Consider the following 20,802-nt stretch of genomic DNA (forward strand, 5'->3'; position numbering starts at 1 on the left):
ATCATTTCACCTTCGCTCTTGCACAGAAAATAAGAGTTCTGGCGGCATGTTGAGTTTAAAACTTTATTTTTGTATGATTTTTCAATTTTTTTGTATTTTAATAGTTTCATTTATTAATGGTTACCTGTAAAAGGAGGATATGGGGAGGAAGTAGGTAAGGTTAAAAGGGAGAAAGTCTCATTGTGATAACTCCTATAATTCTCTGCAGAGTCTCTTCAGTCTACTGTGAGACAATGCTTTCGCCATATGGATCCAGCTAGCGAGGACCACTGTCTTTCATAAAAACAAAATAAGTCCATTTTTTTCTCCGTCCCAAACAGAGTAGCAGAAAGGGAGCCTTCGATGGGCTCTCTAACTAAAAGGACTCTGGGTAAAAAACAAGTTGCTTATTTTGTGGGCGAGAGGAGAGTGGCGGCGGCGGTGGTTCCAGAAGGGGGCTTCAGTTCTCAGACCAGTTTAGCCGATCAGAGAACAACTTGATTGGGTCAGTCAAAGACTGGGGGCCTCAGCTTCCCCTCTTCCATCCTATGTCCTGCTTCTTCTGTGGTCCTCAAGGTGTAGGTAGGGGTGTCAGTTTCCAGGGGGGTGGAAGGAGAGCTGCTGGGTGGGGTGAGCCTGCACCTGTACAGCTAGAAAACAGAATAACAGTCACTGGCGATCTGTAAATGTAAAGCTAATTTCTATTGGAGATGTAGCTCCATGACTTGAAGTTACTTACCCTGTGGGTGTTGGATGTAGTAGTGTTGGTGCGCCCCCTGCTGGGGAGGAGGGCCGTGCTGCTGGGCAGAGCCTGGGCCTTGCTGTGGGGGCGGGGCGTAGTGCAGCATCATCTGGGGCGGGCCGTGGCCTCCTTGGTGGTGGGGGCCAGACATACCTTGGGCAACATGGGCCTGGAGAAAGAGGGAGCGAGATGGTGTCATCCCTTTCTTAAAACATATTTACATTCAAGACTAGTGATCTTACATACTACGGCGCTAGAAAGATTCAGAGCGCAACGCGTGAATGTTTTCCGCCAAAATGGGTGGTTCCTTGTAGAACGCCGTCCTACCTTCATTGCTTGCGACTTTTTGGAGCTCCAAATCTGACCATGTGGGGGCAGTGTTAAAAGCTCTGCTAACCGAACCCGACAGGCTTGACTAATCATGACGGTGTCAGAAGTGCTTCAACATCAAATATAAGACAGGAGTGATTATTTCACAGAATATAAATGTTCCTCACTGTCAGTTTAGAGTGACCAAAAGTAGCTAACAGTGCTCTCCTGTCTCGTCATTGAGCAGAGCAGCCCCAGCTGAGCCGTAGTTATTGATACCCAGACTTAGAGCCGCTGTGAGCAGGGAGCGAGTGACAGGAGCAGCTAATGGATTTACTAATGGAGGAGGTTATTTCGGGCAGGGCCGGGGCCTTAAATTTGGCAGAAGCAATCGGGCCTAGGTAGGGCCTGAACGTCGCAGGCATGGGTTGGGCTCTGGCTTAAAGTTATGAAGCCGTTGCTTGGTCTGATCTACATAGGCTACGCAAAGTAGCATTTTGCATTGATAACCAACAATCTCAGTGACTTAAAAAAACATTGCCTTATTAGAATCCACACAAAGGTATTTTGTTGAAGTAATAACTGATTCCAGACTATTTTGAAACTGTAAAAACAGCTAGTAGCCATGTGCCTTTCCTCTGATGTACCACTATTTTTTTGCTGATATGGGAACAAGTCTCACTAGTCTTGAACTTTAAAGCAGCATATCAAATTAAGATGTTGTAGGTTACACTGGCAAGTATAACAACTATAATATACTATCAAGGGAAGACTAATGTAACTCTTCACCGCGAATGTGAGTCTAGGAAACACGGACTGGTGAGGAAATCCCATTACTAACAGTTGTCCACTGCTCCCCCAAAAAATCTGACTCCACCCACACACACGTAGATCAACGGCGTGAAGCTTGTATCAGCCTTACGTAATTGAAACAAAAATACTTTAACTTGTGCTACATCTGTTGTATCATTGTTTGCTTAGATCTGTTACTCTCTCTCCTCTGGCGAGTTGAATGTATGTGGGCTGTGGGTCCAGAGTAGTCTGGTGTTTTACCTGTGTGAGCTGTCCCAGGCCGGGGTAGTGTTGGGCCATGGGCTGGTGGGTGGGCAGGCTGTAGCCCTGCATGGGGTAAGAGGCCTGGGGAGAGCTGTGGCCAGGGGGCATGTTAGGGGGTGTGGGTGCTGGCAGGGGCCCAGAGTGGTACATGGACTGGGGCTGGGGGCCTCCCTGGCCCGACTGAAGAGGAGAAGACATGTGTTAGGAAATCACTTACTTGTGATACACAACAATGAGACAAACACTATATTCTCACACACACAGACTAAAAACAGTAGACTAAACAGGCTGGCCAGGATAAATAGGCAGTGTTTTAGCCAGCCCGGTGCCTCTAAGGAGCTCCAGTTTGGTAGCCTCTGGAAACACGGACTCTAATGCCTTAGTTTAATTTGGCATGGAATCATTAAGTTTACCTCCCAGATTGGAAAAATGTGTTTGTGTAGAAAGACTTTAAAATGACAGAAAATGTATGAATTCAGTTTGTTAGTTTATCTAAATGATCAGGACTATTTTCTAGGAGAACATTCAGCATCTTGAGATTAAAGTTAACAGTTTTACTGCAAGATATGAATTGCCACACCAACCTTAATTTGTTTAATAAAATATCATTTAAATTAAGTAAATACCCCACAATAACGTAAACTCTGTTTTATAATCCTGGTCCTGGGGACCCAAAGGGGTGAACATTTTGTTTTTGCCATAGCAGTAGACAATCATCTTTGATGATTTGAGTCGATACATTTCTGAACATTGGATTCCATGGTCTTAATTATTATATTTGGACCAGAATGAGGCTCCTCCCCACTACCTATTGCTGCAGTGATGATTCACCATCTGCAGTTAATCAACAAAAAGCATTGGCCTACCAGTAGCCTTTGCAAATTAGAGAGCCAAATGAACTGATGCAATTTGATAGTATACACCTACTGGCAAGCCCCGACATCCTACAACAGGAAACCTAGGAAATATTTTGTTTTACTTGTCCCGATGCAATACCATGTACATATAACCACTTTGCATGATTTATGAATGGCAACGGGATATAAGATCGACTTTATTCAGTCAGTCAGTTCGACACCTTTTATAAACTAGTCAACACTTGTTCAGTTGTAAACCAAAGCACATTAGGCTAAATAGCCTATGCGCCATGACGCTGCGTGGCTGGCTACGTGAACAAAAATAAATTAATATGCAAGAAAACAATTACACAGTGGATTCAACTCATTACCACTTACATTACATGGGACATGTAAATCCACGAGCATCATGCCTTCTCCGTGCAAAGACATTTGAATGCAACCAACCACAGCGCACATAAATTGTAATGGCAGGCGGGACAGACTGCGTTTACCCGGCATCGCTTGCTTTGACTCACAGGCGCCTATCAATAGATCGCTAGAAGATCCATATTGTTCATTCTAGCGGGACAGGGCTTGACGGACTAGTGAATTGAAAGTTTTAAATGACAAGTAGCCTTGTTAATGAAGAGGAAAAAGTAGACTGTTGAAAATTAGTAACTGGCTGATTAGCCAACGGCCGGTGCTAATGGAAAACACTGAACAGGGGCCTTAAAGGCTGGTAAAATGTCTTCCAGTGATTTTTGAACTTTTCCTGTTAAATAAATATTCCAAGTATAAATACAGTAAAGTACCCACTACTAAAGTGTGTGTGTATATATATATATATATATATATATATATATATATATTGAGTAGGGCATTGAAGGAGTGGGTCTGATAGGAATTTGTAATGTCATCGGCCTCCCCCCTTGCTTGTGGAGCAATAGAGAACAAAAAGAGGAAAGCCCACCCTGCCACTTTTGTCATGAGGAAAGCTGGACCACCTATTGAGATGTGCCTTTTGTTAAGTAAATCAGATGCTTTTTTATTTAACAAGGCAAGTCAGTTAAGAGCACATTCTTATTTACGGCCTAGGAACAGTGGGTTAAATGGGGCAGAACGACAGATATTTACCATGTCAGCTCGGGGATTCGATCTAGTAACCTTTCGGTTACTGGCTCAACGTTCTAACCACTAGGCTACCTTTGTAACATTTTCCTTTCACCTTCATTTAACCAGGTAGGCCAGTTGAGAACAAGTTCTCATTTACAACTGTGACCTGGTCAAGATAAAGCAAAGTGACACAAACAACAGAGTTACACATGGAACAAACATACAGTCAACACAGAAAAGTCTATATACAGTGTGTGCAAATGGCGTGAGGTGGTAAGGCAATAAATAGGCCATAGTAGCGAAGTAATTACAATTTACCTGCTGCTCCTGTTGAGAGGTGAAGATTAGGCACAATAGTGGATTTTGCAGTTCGCCTTCAAAATAAAAGTATGACAATACTATTATTTTTATTAATTTGCACCACTGGCAATCCCACAAATTCCACTATTGTGCCTAATCCTTATTGTGGCTAGCTTCACAACACACAACAGGGTCAGGTCGAGCCTCACTAGCTGGCTGCTTATAACGTTAGCTTTGGGCAACAGGGTTAAGTAGTTGGCTAGCTATTAATTTCATGTACTGAAGTTCAATTTCAATAGGCGAACAACAAGTGGCAACCAAGCCACTTACAAGGATTCCTAAATCATTGCTAAGAATAATGAAAATGACTGCAGTTTCTACTGGTCATTGTTTTCAGGCTAGTTGTATTGGTGCTAGCAAGGTAACGTTACCAAGTTAAAGCAAGCTACCCCAGAAGTTGCGTTTGAACAAATGATGCTTTATTACCAACGCGGTGTTGTAAACACATGGTTCGTGGCCGGTGTTTGCAGACTTTTGTACAGCTTTGACAGTGCTACTGTATCTTTTTGGACACGCAAAGACCCAAACAGCGTTCCATAGCATGTATGTCGTGGAGCTAATAACAGTGACGCCATTACTCTATTCTCGCAGAAATGTTGGTACTCTTTCAAATGACTGCTCGACTGATCGATCCACACAGCAGACATGGTGGGCTAGTTTAGGAATGCTGTGTTGCAAGTATAGTGCATAATGTTACGTGGCGTCACATGCACTTACGTTACATCGGTTTTGCAAATCGCGTTAAACTCGACACTGGCAGATACTGATGTTGGCATTTTTAGCTAATATTGTCCGATTCCGGAATGTTCACCGATACTACTTTACGTTCATGAAAACAAATATAAATCTCAGCATTTGTTTGACTGTTGGAGGGAACAAGGCGAGCCATGCGCGCTCGACCAAAAAGATGCTACTTACTAAATAAATCACGTGGTTAATCCAAAATCGGAATTAAAATTATAATCTAAAAGTTACAATTTAGCTAATGTAAGGGCATTAGCCCCTGTCATTGGGACACAGACATATACCGTGATCCATTGAGAGCTAAAGAAATTAGTGCATGGGATGCATTGGCCTGTAGGCTAACTTTCATCGTCAACTAAGTAAAATACATAGTCCTAAAGCCGACAAATAAAAACAGGTTCTTTCAATCGCATTAATCTCTCTACTCCGCCTTTCTATCGGTCTTGATTTGAGCCATCACTAGTGAATTTTAACAATGTATCAACTAGCCTATTCCGGGCCCTCAGTTTGCAGAGCTCGTGACAGACAGAATTTTTTAAATGTTTCCACTGGATATATCAGATCATGATGAGCAGATTTACAGAAGCGCAGTTTATTAGTGGTGTAAGTGTTGAGTTAAGACAGACATCCCCAACTGAGCTCTTTGCTACATTTGTGGGTAGCAGGCCTGGTAGGCCTACATTTGTGGGTAGCAGGCCGGGTATGCCTACTTCTGTGTATGCTCAGGCGAGTACTCCCTCAACATCATCAGGACAGAAAAACCAGACATGCTCATTGCTCACATGGAGCACTCCAAACAAAAAGACAAAATGTTTACTGAACTTTATCACAAGTGTAGCAGGTTGTGAAAAGTAAATGACATACATGCGTTAACAAAAATGTATGTAACCAAAATGACTGGGATTAACGGTACATTTACTAGGCTCATTGGTTACATATGTAACGGGGAATTGATCAAAATAAACAAATGGCCAACAATTCACACAATGTGCAAGAATTGGCGGGAGACAGCTGAGCGCATGCATTCTGGAGAGACGCCCATATCGTCGCCACACAGCCCTCTCCTTGTCAACATTTTACATTAGACACATTATCTTTACGCATATTTTAGCTATTCATCGACAGCCGAAACTTAATAATCATCTAGTTCTACCACGCTTGCAGCTCAAATAGCCATAGCACTACACAGCAATTTTTTTAAAGAAGCTAACCGATACTCTGTGGCGAAGTATTTTGAATTATTTTATTTAGAATGGAGTAACTATATCATTTTGGCAACATCAATTTAGGGGTACAGTGCACCCACAAACTTTCCTTTCTAATTGGCTGGAACCAGAAATGTGTATATAATGATGCACATGTCTCCGCCCTAATAGAGAAGCACTATTTTTATTGAACCTTAAAATGTCTAACCCAGAGGACGCTGGGCCAATAGTCCACAGCCCTACGGGACTCCCAGCCCTACGGGACTCCCAATCACGGCCGGTAGTGACGCCTCTAGCACTGAGATGCAGTGCCTTAGAACGCTGCGCCACTCGGGAGCTCCTGCATGAGTCAAAATGGTTCCAATTGTTTTTCCACCATTCATTTTTCCCATTTTTGATAACTGAAAATCTCTCTAGGACCAGGTGACTTACCACCAATATATTCCCCTCTATTTACCCCGCCAAAATGAAATGATAATGTGGCTATCATAAAGAACTACAAATGCCATGATCTGGACGAGACTGCCGAATCTAAAAAGAGGCAATCTCTGGATTAACTATCTAATGTTAGCTAAATGTACTAACGAATAAATTGGCTACATTTCTTTAAATTGACAATTCTGTGAACAGTCTTGTGCAAGTTTCATATTGACACAATACCTGTGTGTCAGGTGTCAGCTGGAGGTGACATGCAGGAGATTGCGGGGATTTGTAGTCTTGCATGATGTCTACTTTAATGCTAATTAGCATTTTCCAATCAGAGTAAAGAGAACCGAATATATTGATAAGTCACCTTGTATGAGAGAAAAGTCATGGCAGGTTAAGCAAAACAAAAGCGATTGGAACCATTTCCCTGTTTGACCGCTAGGTTTTATGGGTATGAGAGAGGGGTGCCGTTTCGCTCGCTTGGATGCTATATCTGAGATTGATGTCTCTCTGTCAGCGTGCGTCTCTGCGAAATAAAATATCAATATATAATTTGGACGGGCGAGGTGGTACAGGGTAGGGTGGGCGAGGTGGTACAGGGTAGGGTGGGCGAGGTGGTACAGGGTAGGGTGGGCCAGGCTCACAACACTAACCCTGACTAAGCCGAACATCTGAACAGATTCTCTCTTCAATCAAAAATCTTTCTCAAGCCACCAGTTCTGGTTATAGACCGCAGACGGAAAAAACCCTCTATGGGCTTTGCGATCACAGAAGCAATCAATAGCAAAGATCAGAGGTGCGTCCTCTATACATTTCTGTGGACAGCAGCAGTCATGATATTTCTCTAAAAACAGCCTTTCTCCACTTGCTTGAGAACTAAATGAGGGAACAGGTCAAGATTGGATCATAGAAACACGTTTCCGATTCTGGAAGTAACGTGTAAAAAGACTAATCATTAAAGTAATCCGATTATGCAAAAAGTACATTTACATAAAGCCCAACACTGCTGGAGCGCCACTTTAATGACAGGTTCCTCACAGGAAACATGCAGCAAAGATACTGACAAGACAGAATCTGTCCTACACCATTACGTGAATCGCTCCCCCCCCACACACACACACAGTCTAGCGGTTAAAGCATTGGTAAGCGAAAGTTAGCTGGTTTGAATACGCGAGCCGACAAAGTGAAATCTGTCGATGTGCCCCTGCTTCAGGGTCGCCGTACTACCATGGCTGACTCAGTAAAATAACACATTTTACTGCACCTATCCGGTGTATGTGACAAAACAAACACACAGCTGGCCTGTTGGTTTACCTGTCCGTGCCCAGGGCTGGGGGCAGTGTGCTGGGGAGGGGGCTGGCTCCCAGTAGGTGTGCTGGAGGGCTGCGGAGGGTGCATGGAGCTAGAATGGTGGGAGAACTGCTGGGGAGCTAAGACAGATGAAAGACTAACTTGAACCTGAAGTTTTTGGAATCAAACAATTGACAAAACAAAGAGCCTTGAACAATGACAGTCTTAGAATACATTGTATTGATGCGACTGCATGTAAGCAGGACATTGTCCTGTACACGACTAAAACGATGAAGTCTTGCTGAGTGGACTTTTAAACAGAGACAGTGCGTTATCTTACCATACATGGTCTGTTGTGGTCCCGGGGGCCCCTCTGTCTGTCCGGGGTACTGAGGGCCTGGGGGGCCCAGAGCCTGGGGGTGGCCTGCCTGAGTCAACATCCTGGCCCCTCCCTGCAGCATAGAGTACACCGGCTAGAGAGCGAGCGAGAGACAGAGGATAAAGAACGAAAGGACAAGAGTGAGATAATGATATGAACAAAACATTATTTAAAAACAATCCTATGCAGGTCAGGCTTCTATTGAAACAAAACCTCCATCCACAACACATTCTGGGTCTCCGGACCTATGCTGTTATAAGCATGGATAAGTATTAGCGCCAGCACCACTAGCACAATAGTTACCTGTCCGGGGTAGTGGGGCATGCCCTGGATGACCTGACTGTACTGCAGGTAGGCCTGGGGGTAGGGGGAGGCCACCAGGGGAGGGCCTGCTGCAGATGCTGCAGCCTGGAGCATCTGGGGCTGAGAAGAGCCGTGATGGTCCGGACGAGGGCCTACCACCTGGCCTGGGGGGGGGAATAACATAGTGATCATAACTAATTCTCTACTTGTTGATTTAAAAAAATGTTCCCCAGTTGCTAAATTAAAAAGTGAAAGGTTAGGACAGTGTTGCGACCAACCTATTGTTTAGGCAACACAATGGTGTGAGTGTGTACCTTTAGCTCTGGGATACTTCCCCTGCTGGACTGTGGACATGGTGTACTGATACATCTGGGGAGGCTGGGAAACAAAGTGACGGTTAGACCCCAACATCGTGTGTTTGACCCCAACATCGTGTGTTTGACCCCAACATCGTGTGTTTGACCCCAACATCATGTGTTTGACCCCAACACACACACACCATTTGTTTTTGTCTACACCCCAGACACACGAATGCTTATTTTTCAGAGACCAAAGTCAAACACAGGCTCAGTCCTACCTGTACAGAGTGTCCCTGTATCTGTACGGGGGAGAGGTAGGACAGGTAGGGGGTGCTGTAGATGGCCTGTTGTCCCGGGGGGGGCTGGAGCACCACGGAGGGGCTGAGAGGAGTGGGCCGCGGGGGGGTGGGGGCTGGGGACGGCTTCACCTGGGGAGGAGAGAAGGTGCACGGTTTAGGTTGGTTTGTGAGATAAAGTGTGTGTGTTTAGTTGAACAAATCACACACAGTTACATTTGGTGTGTGAGTTGGTGTGAACATAGTTGAACTCCTGGCCAAACAGGTTGTTGTGAGAGAGAATTTGTTCTCAACTCCGTGTGTGTGTGTGTGTGTGTGTGTGTGTGTGTGTGTGTGTGTGTGTGTGTGTGTGTGTGTGTGTGTGTGTGTGTGTGTGTGTGTGTGTGTGTGTGTGTGAGAGAGAGAGGGACAGACCAGGGTCATGGGTGCCTTGAAGACGAACTCTTTGGCGTTGGGGTTCAGCGTAGACTTCTTCACCTGGCTAAAAAAACACACAAGGAGAGCGAGATGACTACTCCAAATCATCTTTCAAATCCCTTTTCCATACATCCATCCTCAACACGGTGACTACCTTGCCCACCTGAGCATTGGCTCACTTTTGACTTAACTTAGCACTGTATCAACATATTGTTATATACGGTATTGTAAAAATCCATACCGGTATTCATGATATATCACCCAGATCCTGCACAATACCTACAGATGGGTGTGTCAACACATCTTATCAACACTAGGGGTGTACGGGTACTATAGGAGTGTACGGGTACTATTGGGGTACTGGTACTATTGGGGTGTACGGGGACCTCTGTTCGGTACGCATTGTGAACCTGTACCCTTCTTTGTGCGTTCGTAACCAAGAGGGAAAGGGGAATTTACCACATACGACTGGGAAAAACCCACTTGAACGGTCCTCAAGCTGGTAATTACTAGTGGGGAAACTCGTCTATCATCCTGAACACCCACTTCTCCCACATGTTGACCCCTGACATCACTTATTAAGGAAATGGTCTCTAACAGCATTTTCGGCAGATAAATGCAACAAAACATTGTTTGTAAAAAGCAATCTATTAATGTTTTTAAACCATTTGTTTACAAGCATGATAGCTGGTAACTTCCCACCTCCCACATGGTTACAAACGAAGCATCGGAGTAAAAACTTGAGGCCCAACATAACAATCCAGTCAAAACAGACAATACCAGGAACATTGTGAATGACATTACATTTTTTTCTGTGACCCCACAACCGTAATACGTACCGAACCATGGATTTGGTGAACCGTTAAACCCCCTAATCAACACTACTACATATAACAGATTAACTGGAGGTATAAGGTTGACTTAAAAGTAGACTATTGTACTACACTGTGGAATAATGTACTGTATTGCACTGTTCTTCGGTCACACTTACTCAGCCACGCCCTCCACTCGCTCGCCGCCCTCCTCGCTGCCAGGGGTCCTGGCTGGCTGGGGTGTCCCTGCAGCCTGTCTGTCTGGACCTGATGACTGAGAGGTGGTGTTGGGGGCTGGAGAGAGGGTAGGGGTGGTGGGGTTCGGGGTGAAGGAGGACCCCTCTCCAGTCTGGGGGTCCTGGGAGGGGGTGTGGCCAGGGGCGGTTATAGACTCGGCTGTGGTGGCGGAGTCTGATGGGGAGGGCTGGGCGGGCTCTGAGGAAGTGGGGCCAGCAGAAGGGGAGGAGCTGGGCTGGAGCTGTGGAAGAGAGTGAGAGTGTCAGAATCAGATAAGACACATGGGGTCACACACAGGCACACATGGACACGAGACACACACTTACCCTGAACTCTTTGCCAAATTTCCGGAGCTCCTCCAGCTGTGTTCTCTGCAGGACTGAGGGAACTGAGAGGGAGAGAGAAAATCATGGAGAGAAAAATCTACTTTTCAAAAGACCTGCGATGAGGGGAAGGACAGGGACCAGTCAAATGGAGAGGAAGTGAGAGAGCTAACCTTTGCCGCTCTTGCCGTCCTGAGGGCTGGCTGGGCCTTCTGTCCTCTCCTTAGCCGCTGAGCTCAGGATCTCATTCACTGAGAGCGAGAGAAAAAGATAGCAAGAGACAGATGGAGAAATAGAGGTAGAAAAGGGAATGAAAATCAAAAAAATATTCACAAAAGTAACTTCAATAGAACAATATATAAGAATAATACTGTAGTAAATCCTCCTCCTCACCATCCACAGTGAACAGAGGGGTGGGGCCAGAGGACTTGGGTGTTGCCGAGGCGATCGAGGAGGAGGAAGTGTCCAGGTAGGCAGGGCCAGCCAGAACGGGGTCGTCTAGTTTTGGAGAGCGAGAGACTGCGGGGAGAGAGAAAGAAGGGAAAAGTGATGTGAATAATCTAGAATATGAGTGGTGGAAATGTGTTTGTGTGCACTTTCAGAGGAGGTGTGTGTGTACCTGCAGGTGAAGACTGGGAACTTGGGTTGCGCAGAGTTCTATTGGTCTGTACGGATCTCTGGGCTTTGGGAGAAGTTCTGGATGACACTGATGCACAGGAAGAACACACATAACTCAATATACCCCAAAACTCACACTCCCTCAAAATACCCAAACAGACAGAGGCCTTACCTCCGTTGACAGAAGAGCGTGAGGCATCGGCTAGAGCTTGTGGGTGAGAGATGGAGTGAGGGATCGGGTGACAGGAGGAAGAGGGGGTAGGGCTACTGGGCTGGGCCGGGGGGCTGGCTTGGGACTGGTGGGGAGAGTAGGCGCTCCTGACGGACAGCGGGCTGCTCCTATCAGAACCCTGGGAGGGCCTAGAAGAGCCGGGGACTCCTGTTCGACTGGGTATTGGACCAGAGGCTCCGCCCCTCAGGCTGCTGGGGGACACACCCATCTCCCTAGCCCTCTGGGGAAGAGGAATGTATTTACCCTCCCTAGAGAGAGAGAAGTATAAAACGCAACAATTTCAAAGATTTTACAGTAACAGTCATTTGAAATAAATTAGGCCCTAATCTATGGATTTCACATGACTGGGAATAGAGATATGCATCTGTTGGTCACAAAAAAAAATTAAAATAGAAAAGGTAGAGGCGTGGATCAAAAAACACAGTATCTGGTGTGACCACCATTTGCCTCATCTCCTTCGCATAGAGTTGATCAGGCTGTTGAATGTGGCCTGTGGAATGGTGTCCTACTCCTCTTCAATGACTGTGCGAAGTTGCTGGAAATTGGCAGCAACTGGAACACACTGTCATACACGTTGATCCAGAGCATCCCAAACATGCTCAAAGGGTGACATGTCTGGTGAGTGTGCAGGCCGAGAAAGAACCCGGGACATTTTTTACCCCCTTTTCTCCCCAACTGCATGGTATTCAATTGGTAGTTACAGTCTTGTCTCATCGCTGCAACTCCAGTACAGACCCGGGAGGGGCGAAGGTCGAGTGCCATGCGTCCTCCAAAACACGACCCAGCCAAGCCGCACTGCTTCTTGCCCGCTTAACCCGGAAGCTAGACGCACCAATGTGTTGGAGGGAACACTGTACACCTGGCAGCGTGCATGCGCCCGGTCCGCCACAGGAGTCGCTAGAGCGCGATGGGACAAGGACATCCCGGCCGGCCAAACCCTCCCCTAACAAAGCTGGGCCAATTGTGTGCCGCCCACATGGGTCTCCCAGTCGCGGTCGGCTGCGATGGAGCCTGGACTCGAACCAGGATCTCTAGTGGCACAGCTAGCACTCTGATGCAGTGCCTTGCGTCACTCGGGAGGCCTCCTGAACTGGGACATTTCAACTTCCAAGAATTGTGTACAGATCCTTGCGACATGGAGCCTTGCATTATCATACTGAAATATGAGGTGATGGTAGAATAAGAATGGGCCCCAGGATCTCATCACAGTAATCTTTGTGCATTCAAATTGCAATCAATAAAATGCATGTGTTCATTGTCCGTAGCTTATACCTGCCATACCATATCCCCCCTGGCACTCTGTTCACAATGTTGACATCAGCAGACCGCTCGTCCACACAAAGCCATACATGCTTTCTGCCCAGTTTAGTTGAAACCTGGATTCATCTGTGAAGAGCACACTTCTCCAACGTGTTACAGGCCAACAACTCTGGTGGACATCCTTGCAGTCAGCATGCCAATTGCACGCACCCTGCACGCACCCAAAAGTTTGGGGTCACTTAGAAATGTCCTTGATTTTGAAGGAAAAAGCTAATTTTTTGTCCATTAAAATAAATTGATCAGAAATACAGTGTAGACATTAGTAATGTTGTAAATGACTATTGTTGCTGGAAACAGCTGATTTTGAATGGAATATCTACATAGGTGTTCAGAGGCCTATTATCAGCAACCATCACTCGTGTTTCAATGGCACGTTGTGTTAGCTAATCCAAGTTTATCATTTTAAAAGACTACTTGATCATTAGAAAACCCCTTTGCAATTATGTTAGCACAGCTGAAAACTTGTGCTTATTAAAGAAGCAATAAAACTGGCCTTCTTTAGACTAGTTGAGTATCTGGAGCCTCAGCATTTGTGGGTTTAATTACATGCTCAAAATGGCCAGAAACAAATAACTTTCTTCTGAAACTCGTCATCCTATTCTTGTTCTGAGAAATGAAGGCCATTCCATGTGAGAAATTGCCAAGAAACTCAAGATCTCATACAATGCTGTGTACTACTCCCTTCACAGAACAGGGCAATCTGGCTCTAACCAGAATAGAAAGAGGAATGGGAGGCCCCGGTGCTGAGCAAGAGGACAAGTATATTACAGTGTCTAGTGTGAGAAATAGACACCTCACAAGTTCTCAACTGGCAGCTTCATTAAATAGTACCCTTCAAAACACTAGTCTCAAAGTCAACAGTGAAGAGGCGACTCCGGGATGCTGGCCTTCTAGGCAGAGATCCTATGTCCAGTGTCTGTGTTCTTTTGCCCATCTTAATCTTTTATTTTTATTGACCAGTCTGAGAGAAGGCCTCTTCTTAGCAACTCGGCCTAGAAGGCCAGCATCCAGGAGTCGCCTCGTCACTGTTGACGTTGAGACTGGTGTTTTGCAGGTACTATTTAATGAAGCTGCCAGTTGAGGACTGGAGGTGTCTGACACGTGCCATTGGAACACAGGAGTGATGGTTGCTGAAAAATGTAGATATTCCATTAAAAACCAGCCGTTTCCAGCTACAATAGTCCTTTATAACATTAATGTCTATAATGTATTTCTAATCAATCTGATATTTTAAATGGACAAAAAAGGTGATTTTCTTTCAAAAACTTGGACATTTCTAAGTGACCCCAAACTTTTGAACAGTAGTGTAGGTCTGCGATTCCCTTACGGTCTCACCTGCTCCCGGCACTACTCTGGAATCCAGGGCTGCCCCTCTCCCTCCCCTCATCTCTCTCTCGGACCACGGCGCTGTACTTGTCCTCCTCGCTCTTATCGTCGTTCTCCAGGTTGGTGCGGTGACGGTACTGGGGGCTTCCCTCGATCTCATTCGCTAGGCGGGCCGCACGTGCCTCCCGCTGCCGGAAGCCATCCGAGCTGCCCCTTTCCAGGGGAACACTGAATGGGGAGAAAGACAGAGATAAGACTTCCAAGGTCATTCAAAAATATGAGAGAGAAAAAGGGAGATGAGTAAATGAGGCTGTGTTCACACAGGAAGCCCAAATCTGATTTAAAACCAATCGACCAATCAGTTCTGAAAAAGATGTGATAAAGACCAATCACTGGGAAAAAAACAACACAGAATGATAATGAGCTATATAGACAGTGACCTGATCATATTCCGCAATCAGAATAAGGAGCTGAGGGGAGAACACTCACGTGTACATGGAGAGGCTGGAATCGTAGGTGGACGTGACGCCATATGTCTCCTCATTAAACTTGAACATTTCACTGGCATCCCAGCCATTAGACTGACAGAGACAGAAGAACCGTACGGTAAGTGTGTGCCTATGTTTAACCAAGTGCGTGTGAGCACAGCAGTAACCAAGTTTCCATCCAACCATTTCATGCAGATTAATTACCTGACAAAAAAAAAATGTAAATAAAAAAATTCAAAAGGCCTGATAGCTAACTTGTCCTATTGTCGACAACACCATTGTTTGGTCGGTGAAATAGATTATGCCATAATTGCGATGGAAACGCTGCGATGTGCAACTATTGAAATAATAACCATCATGTCGAAATAAACTTGGGAGTCACGCAATGATATGTTAGGTTCTTGTAACCTACTACCATCACGGCGTGTGAAACCATGAAGACTTTACAGGCAGATGAAATAAGTTATGAACTTCCCATTGTGGGTAAGTGCACGGTGAGATTCAAGAAAACGTCCAATAAATATTGAGGGTGTTATTTGAATGCTGGTGACATGATGATTGGCTGCCATTATCAAATAAAAATGATCTTGCTCTTTCCCATATCAGCAAACTGGTCTCGAGAGCATGCACTAAAACCAGATGGGGAAAGTTGGCTAGTTCTCACAACAGATCGTGTGACAAAACCATCGGTGGAGTAAAACATGTGATGGAAACCCATTGAACTTCTGTTTATCATTTGTTACATGGTAAATGAAGCACAGGTGTTTATGTGCACTAGGTCATTTTTATCAGCAACAAGTCTGTTTGATAGAAACCCAAATGGAGGTTGGATTTTTTTTGTTATACTGCAGATTTTAGAATCTGTTAACAAAATTGGATGGAAACCTAGCTACTGTGTCTATGCATTTCTCTGCGTGTGTGTGAACGCGCCTCACCGTGTCAGTCTCCAGGTCGAAGCCTTCTCCATTGCTGTCGCCTCCGTCCCACCGCTGCAGCACCTTCTCGCGGTGTTCCCCGTTCACCCGCGATGAGCTGATTGATGTATCTGTGAAAGCATCTACAAAGCCCCAACTTGAAGGTATAATGATACACACACACTTGGTTCACCCTTCAATCTGTCTCATTCAGTTCCACTGCTTACTTAAAACACACATCCTTATCTTGTTTCAGTCACACTGACAACACACTCTCTCTCACACACTTACCTCTGATGGCGTAGTTGAGGTCCACATCTCGGCAAGTCATTGTGACCAGGTCGCCGGGGCTGAAGATCATGGTGTCTGTGATCTCCTCGATCCTGGGCAGAGAGGGTGGCAAGCCTCCCCCTCCGTCTCCATCCGCCTCTCCTCCCTCCCTCCTCTTGTGGACCGCGTCGACCACCAGCTCACACTGGAGAAAAACACATTAGGACCACATTAAGTGAAGAGCGGCTGCAGGCAGTGGTCAATGTGACCTGTGGGTGTATTCCTTACGCTGCAAAACATTTTGCAACGAAAACAAGTTTCTGTCGGACAATTTCAAGTAGGTCCCTCCTGGTGTTGCATGGTATACCGAACCTTCAGTAGCCTTTCAATACTAGAACACGAAAAACTGTACTAGATTTTTTGTTAACTTCGGTACTTCTGTCAAATGTGTCTCACGGATCAAGCGTGTCTATCAGCACAGCCGACCTCTCATTATAGTGCGCACTGTGCCTGCTCCACTTACTCATTGCTAGCCTGCACTGGGAGTCTGGGCTGTATCATGTTAGCTCCTCACTCATGCTGCACACAAGTTAACACACTTGAATAATGCGACACGGCGGCATGTAGAAATGTTGAAACTGTTGCTTACTGTTCGTAAAACAATGTCAATATAGGCTAGAACACTTTACAATGCAAGATGATACCAGTAGCTTCCAGCTATTATAGGCCAACTTTCCTTGCTAGCTGACAGGTAAAGCTAACATCACTTCACTAACCCAGTACTTTGAACTATAGCGCAAACCATAACGCAAAATATGCTGATTTGAAAGTTGATTGCCACAAAAAAAATATTATCCATTCTCTTATTTCAGTCTCTCTCACAAAGATGATCTATTGCCTCGGCGAACTGACTGTGCGCCTACGGGCCGTCCCCCTCTTGCCTCGTGAATGGGCTGGGTTAAATGCGGAAGACATTCCAGTTGAATGCATTCAGATGTGTAACTGACTAGGTTTTGTAACGAATCCGACTAACGAATACACCAGAGATCAAGGTGAACATCTGACCACAACCATGTTTCTAGGAGCGGTCTATAACGTGTCGGTATGCATTACACTCCTGTATGGTCTAATACAAGGTAGTAGACAATTACCCTTGAGCTGAGGGTCTTGAAGATGCCTTCATACACATTTCCACTCTTCACTCGGACGTCACAGGTGGAGCCCTTGATGGATAATAATAATAATAATAAAAAAATGGTTATTGGTTATTTCATTACGATATACATTAGTAGACAGTTGTCGACAACTTAAATAGTGCACATTAGGGCATAGTGTATGTGCTGCATCAAAGTAAGGCACCATGGTGGACCAGGCCTAATTGACCAAGTGAACACTCACCACTACAGCTGTGAGATAGTGAAGCATCCTGGTGTTGTTGTAGACACCTTCAAATACCTGTTGTAAACAAGCATGTCTGACTTCAGTATGGCATGGACATCTATTTCAAAGCTCCAAAAAAAATGTGACTTTACTCTAAACCCAATGTCCTTTAAACATTTTAGAGTTTACAATAGTGCACTAGTATGGAAGCAAACAAAGAGAAAGACAACCTACATTATGTCATCAAAAGGGTACTAGGCTATGCACTTCTGTAGTACATGCTGGATAGCCTACATTTCATGATATATGACTTACGGGAGAGGACTGAGATGGCGGCTTCATTGTATTTCTTGTCCTGAATGTAAAGAGAGAACATTAGCAACAGACAAGACAAATGGGTGTAGCTGGCTCCGGGGCAAAATGCTGCAACGCAAGAAACGGGCCGGCAGCTGCACCACTTTCAATGTAGCTAACTAACATGCAAACGTGCGAGGCATTATGGACACGGAATCATTTTGCGTTGATCAAATGTCGACTTTTTAGACTGGTGGTCCTCGATCTGTCATAGGACTGCATGAAGCTAACTAGATGATCTAGAAGACCCGTATATGTAGCCGTAGGGCAAGACTTATCACGGTCACGAATCGGTGCCGACGCCGGTGATCTACGTTAGCTAGCCCTGACATTTGGTGGGGGGAAGGGGAAACAAGCTAGCCCCGAAGAGGATCGTGTTCTGTTCTCCATTACAGTGCCGTACGACATTGTTTGCGAGGCTTAACCAAAACAATTGTGTTGACACAAGCTGGCTAACTAGGGTTAGCTAAAAACCGAAGGCAACGTTAAAGCGATGTGGCTAACAGTGTAGCTCACGTTACCTAGCGGTAGCCAGCTAACGTGCATCTATTTTAGCTAAAGTAATCTGGTAACTGGCTAACAATTGAGTAACTGGCAAGATGGCCAAAAGATCCAAAATCTAAACATTAGCGTGTTTAGGTGCAATACAATAGCTAGCGATGATTGTCTAGTTAACGTTAGCTAGCAAGCTATACAAGACAGCTAGTAAGGAGGAAACCAACTGCAAACTAGTAAATAATGTAAGAATTTGTAGTTATCGAGAGAGACGTTGAATACAATAAATAATGAAAACGTATTAATACTTTTTAGTCATGTGCATCCCTGTTACTCCGCAGTCTTGTTGATTCTGTGAAAAATCACACGACTTGACAGGCCAAACAAAATCTAAAGCAAATGCTTAAAAACACAACAAAAACACGGATAATCCCCTCCCCACAGAAAGTGAATGGGCATATTGGCGTCAATCAAAACGTATAGTCTAATTCATTGGTTCGGACAACGGTCAATCATAGCAATGTCGATTTAGCAGAACCTCTGTGCCCATTGGCCCGCAACCCACATCAATTATATTTACTTGGTTCCAATTGGCATAAAACGACGATTTAAAGCCTCCATTGGACATGGGCACGCCCACTGTAATCCTCGTATTGACCGGTAAACCTATACGGATATGTGGCAGATCCCCGGACTTGCTTGACGACAGTGGCCGAACATGTGCTTACCTTCCAGGCACAGCTCTGTTGGTATTACTCCCGCTGATATGAGGGGGTAAACCGGTTGGCCCTGCCGTTCCATTGGAGGTTTTTCGTCCGCATGAACCGGGTTGTTGCTGGTGTGACACGTGCCAATAATTACACCTCAAGTAACAGTTGTACGGATTAATTGTGTCTTTAGTCTACTAAATAGTATTTGACATTACCAGACTGGCTACCTCGCTAGTGTACAATTAAGTCGATGAGGACACCATCGATAATGATCACGTTTACTAGCCAACTTTTAGCTAGCTGCTAACAAATATCGAACCAGCTAGCTAGAATGCATACACACAGAAAACAATACAAGTAGCAGCAAGTGACCATTAGCAACTTGACACGACTACAACTCACGTTCTGTCGACGAAAAGACATTGCCTCTTCGGAACTCAATCGATAGTTTATCTGACTACTGTAGTACAGCCTTGCAGCTATAGCTAGCTAGAAGAGCAAGCAGTAACGTCCCTTCTGTAGCTAAAACTGAGCACGTCGTTTTCGTTTCCTCTCCGTAGATATACTCTTGCGTGTGGCTTACTCCGATTGCATATCATTTGTAACTTGAACAAATTTTAAAAGTCGGGGAAAACAAATTCGCCGGTTTGGCACCACAAAGATGCTGTAGTCTGCGCGTGGCTGACTGGGTTGATGGGGGCGTGTACGTGCGCATTCACAAATTAAGAACGTGCACGCGCTAAACAGTTTAGACCCCAAAACTGCGATCATCACTCGTTTCCAACCAAACCCCGCCTAGATCTAAAATGTATCTTCTTAAAATCTGATTTTAAACATAACCCGAACCTTGACCACATTGCTAACCGTATGCCTAACCATAAATTATGACCCAAAAACTAATTTGTTTTCATTATTTTTTATGACATAGCCATTTGACTTTGTGGCAACCCAAAACTACAAGAATTACTGTAACATTCCTTTACATCCTTCCCCTTTATTCAGTAAGAAACAATTACAGTGAACCAAAGCAACAACACATGAGGCCAAAATGTTTCAGTATAATTATATTATATCATATCATTTAATTCAATGGTTGTACCTGAAACTAACCACACAGGTTGGACAAAACCCTGCCCACCGTCAACACAAGGTCCCAGCAAAAGAGAGAGCGACAGAGACAGAAAGGCACAAATAGAGATCAACATTTGAAAAGGATGAACAGGGGGATGGGGGTAAGACGTGTAAAAGAAGATGACAAAGCTCGGAGTAGAGGACAAACAGAAGAAGTGAAGGTATAAACAAAGAGGAAGGAGGGTGATACAAAAAGAGAAAGAGGCACTGAACTGAATGGCTGGCAGACAGACGGACATGGCCACACAACCCAGGCACAGGTTGAAGGAGTACGACAGAGGTGATAACAAAGAAAGGCACAAGTAGAAAAATGTCCCCCCCCCCCTATATGTTTCTTATTTTCTATTTCTGCACATTAAAATTGAATTTGGATGAGGTCCAGGAGGAGAGGACTGTATGAGCGTGAGGGAAAGACTGAGTATGAGGCTTAGGAAT

At 45.0% G+C, this 20,802-nt stretch overlaps 2 protein-coding genes across 2 annotated transcripts in view; both read right to left on the reverse strand.

Annotated features, from left to right (window-relative positions):
* Positions 1-49: 49 nt before the first annotated feature.
* On the reverse strand, positions 50-18,136 carry LOC123999920 (ataxin-2-like protein). Its single transcript, XM_046305954.1, has 22 exons — positions 17,993-18,136; positions 17,696-17,752; positions 17,449-17,520; positions 16,319-16,502; positions 16,049-16,170; positions 15,115-15,206; positions 14,635-14,853; positions 11,920-12,227; positions 11,749-11,835; positions 11,523-11,648; positions 11,303-11,380; positions 11,133-11,194; positions 10,749-11,047; positions 9,755-9,821; positions 9,323-9,472; positions 9,060-9,123; positions 8,746-8,909; positions 8,404-8,536; positions 8,088-8,203; positions 2,084-2,266; positions 719-890; positions 50-629 (listed from the first exon to the last, which is right to left on the reverse strand). The coding sequence occupies exons 1-22, from the start codon at positions 18,017-18,019 to the stop codon at positions 571-573; spliced, it is 2,841 nt and encodes a 946-aa protein (XP_046161910.1). The 5' UTR covers positions 18,020-18,136; the 3' UTR covers positions 50-570.
* A 2,074-nt stretch (positions 18,137-20,210) lies between these two features.
* The window catches only part of LOC123999665 (SH2B adapter protein 1-like), a 37,208-nt gene continuing 36,616 nt past the window's right edge, over positions 20,211-20,802 (reverse strand). The window contains 1 exon segment of the mRNA XM_046305643.1: positions 20,211-20,802. This exon segment is cut by the window's right edge and continues 1,093 nt beyond it. The gene's annotated coding sequence lies outside the window, so the exon portion shown is untranslated.

This window comes from Oncorhynchus gorbuscha, linkage group LG16, assembly GCF_021184085.1.
Source record: "Oncorhynchus gorbuscha isolate QuinsamMale2020 ecotype Even-year linkage group LG16, OgorEven_v1.0, whole genome shotgun sequence".
NCBI lineage: Eukaryota > Metazoa > Chordata > Actinopteri > Salmoniformes > Salmonidae > Oncorhynchus > Oncorhynchus gorbuscha.

Bases quoted from the DNA above. Each gene is read 5' to 3' on its own strand.
- LOC123999920 (XM_046305954.1), bottom strand. From the start codon at position 18,019: ATGAAGCCGCCATCTCAGTCCTCTCCC. The intron at 14,854-15,114 runs GTGAGTGTTCTC...CTCCCCATTCAG, and splicing joins TCCAGCCTCTCCATGTACAC to TGTTCCCCTGGAAAGGGGCA. The intron at 12,228-14,634 runs GTGAGACCGTAA...CTCTCTCTCTAG, and splicing joins CAGAGTAGTGCCGGGAGCAG to GGAGGGTAAATACATTCCTC.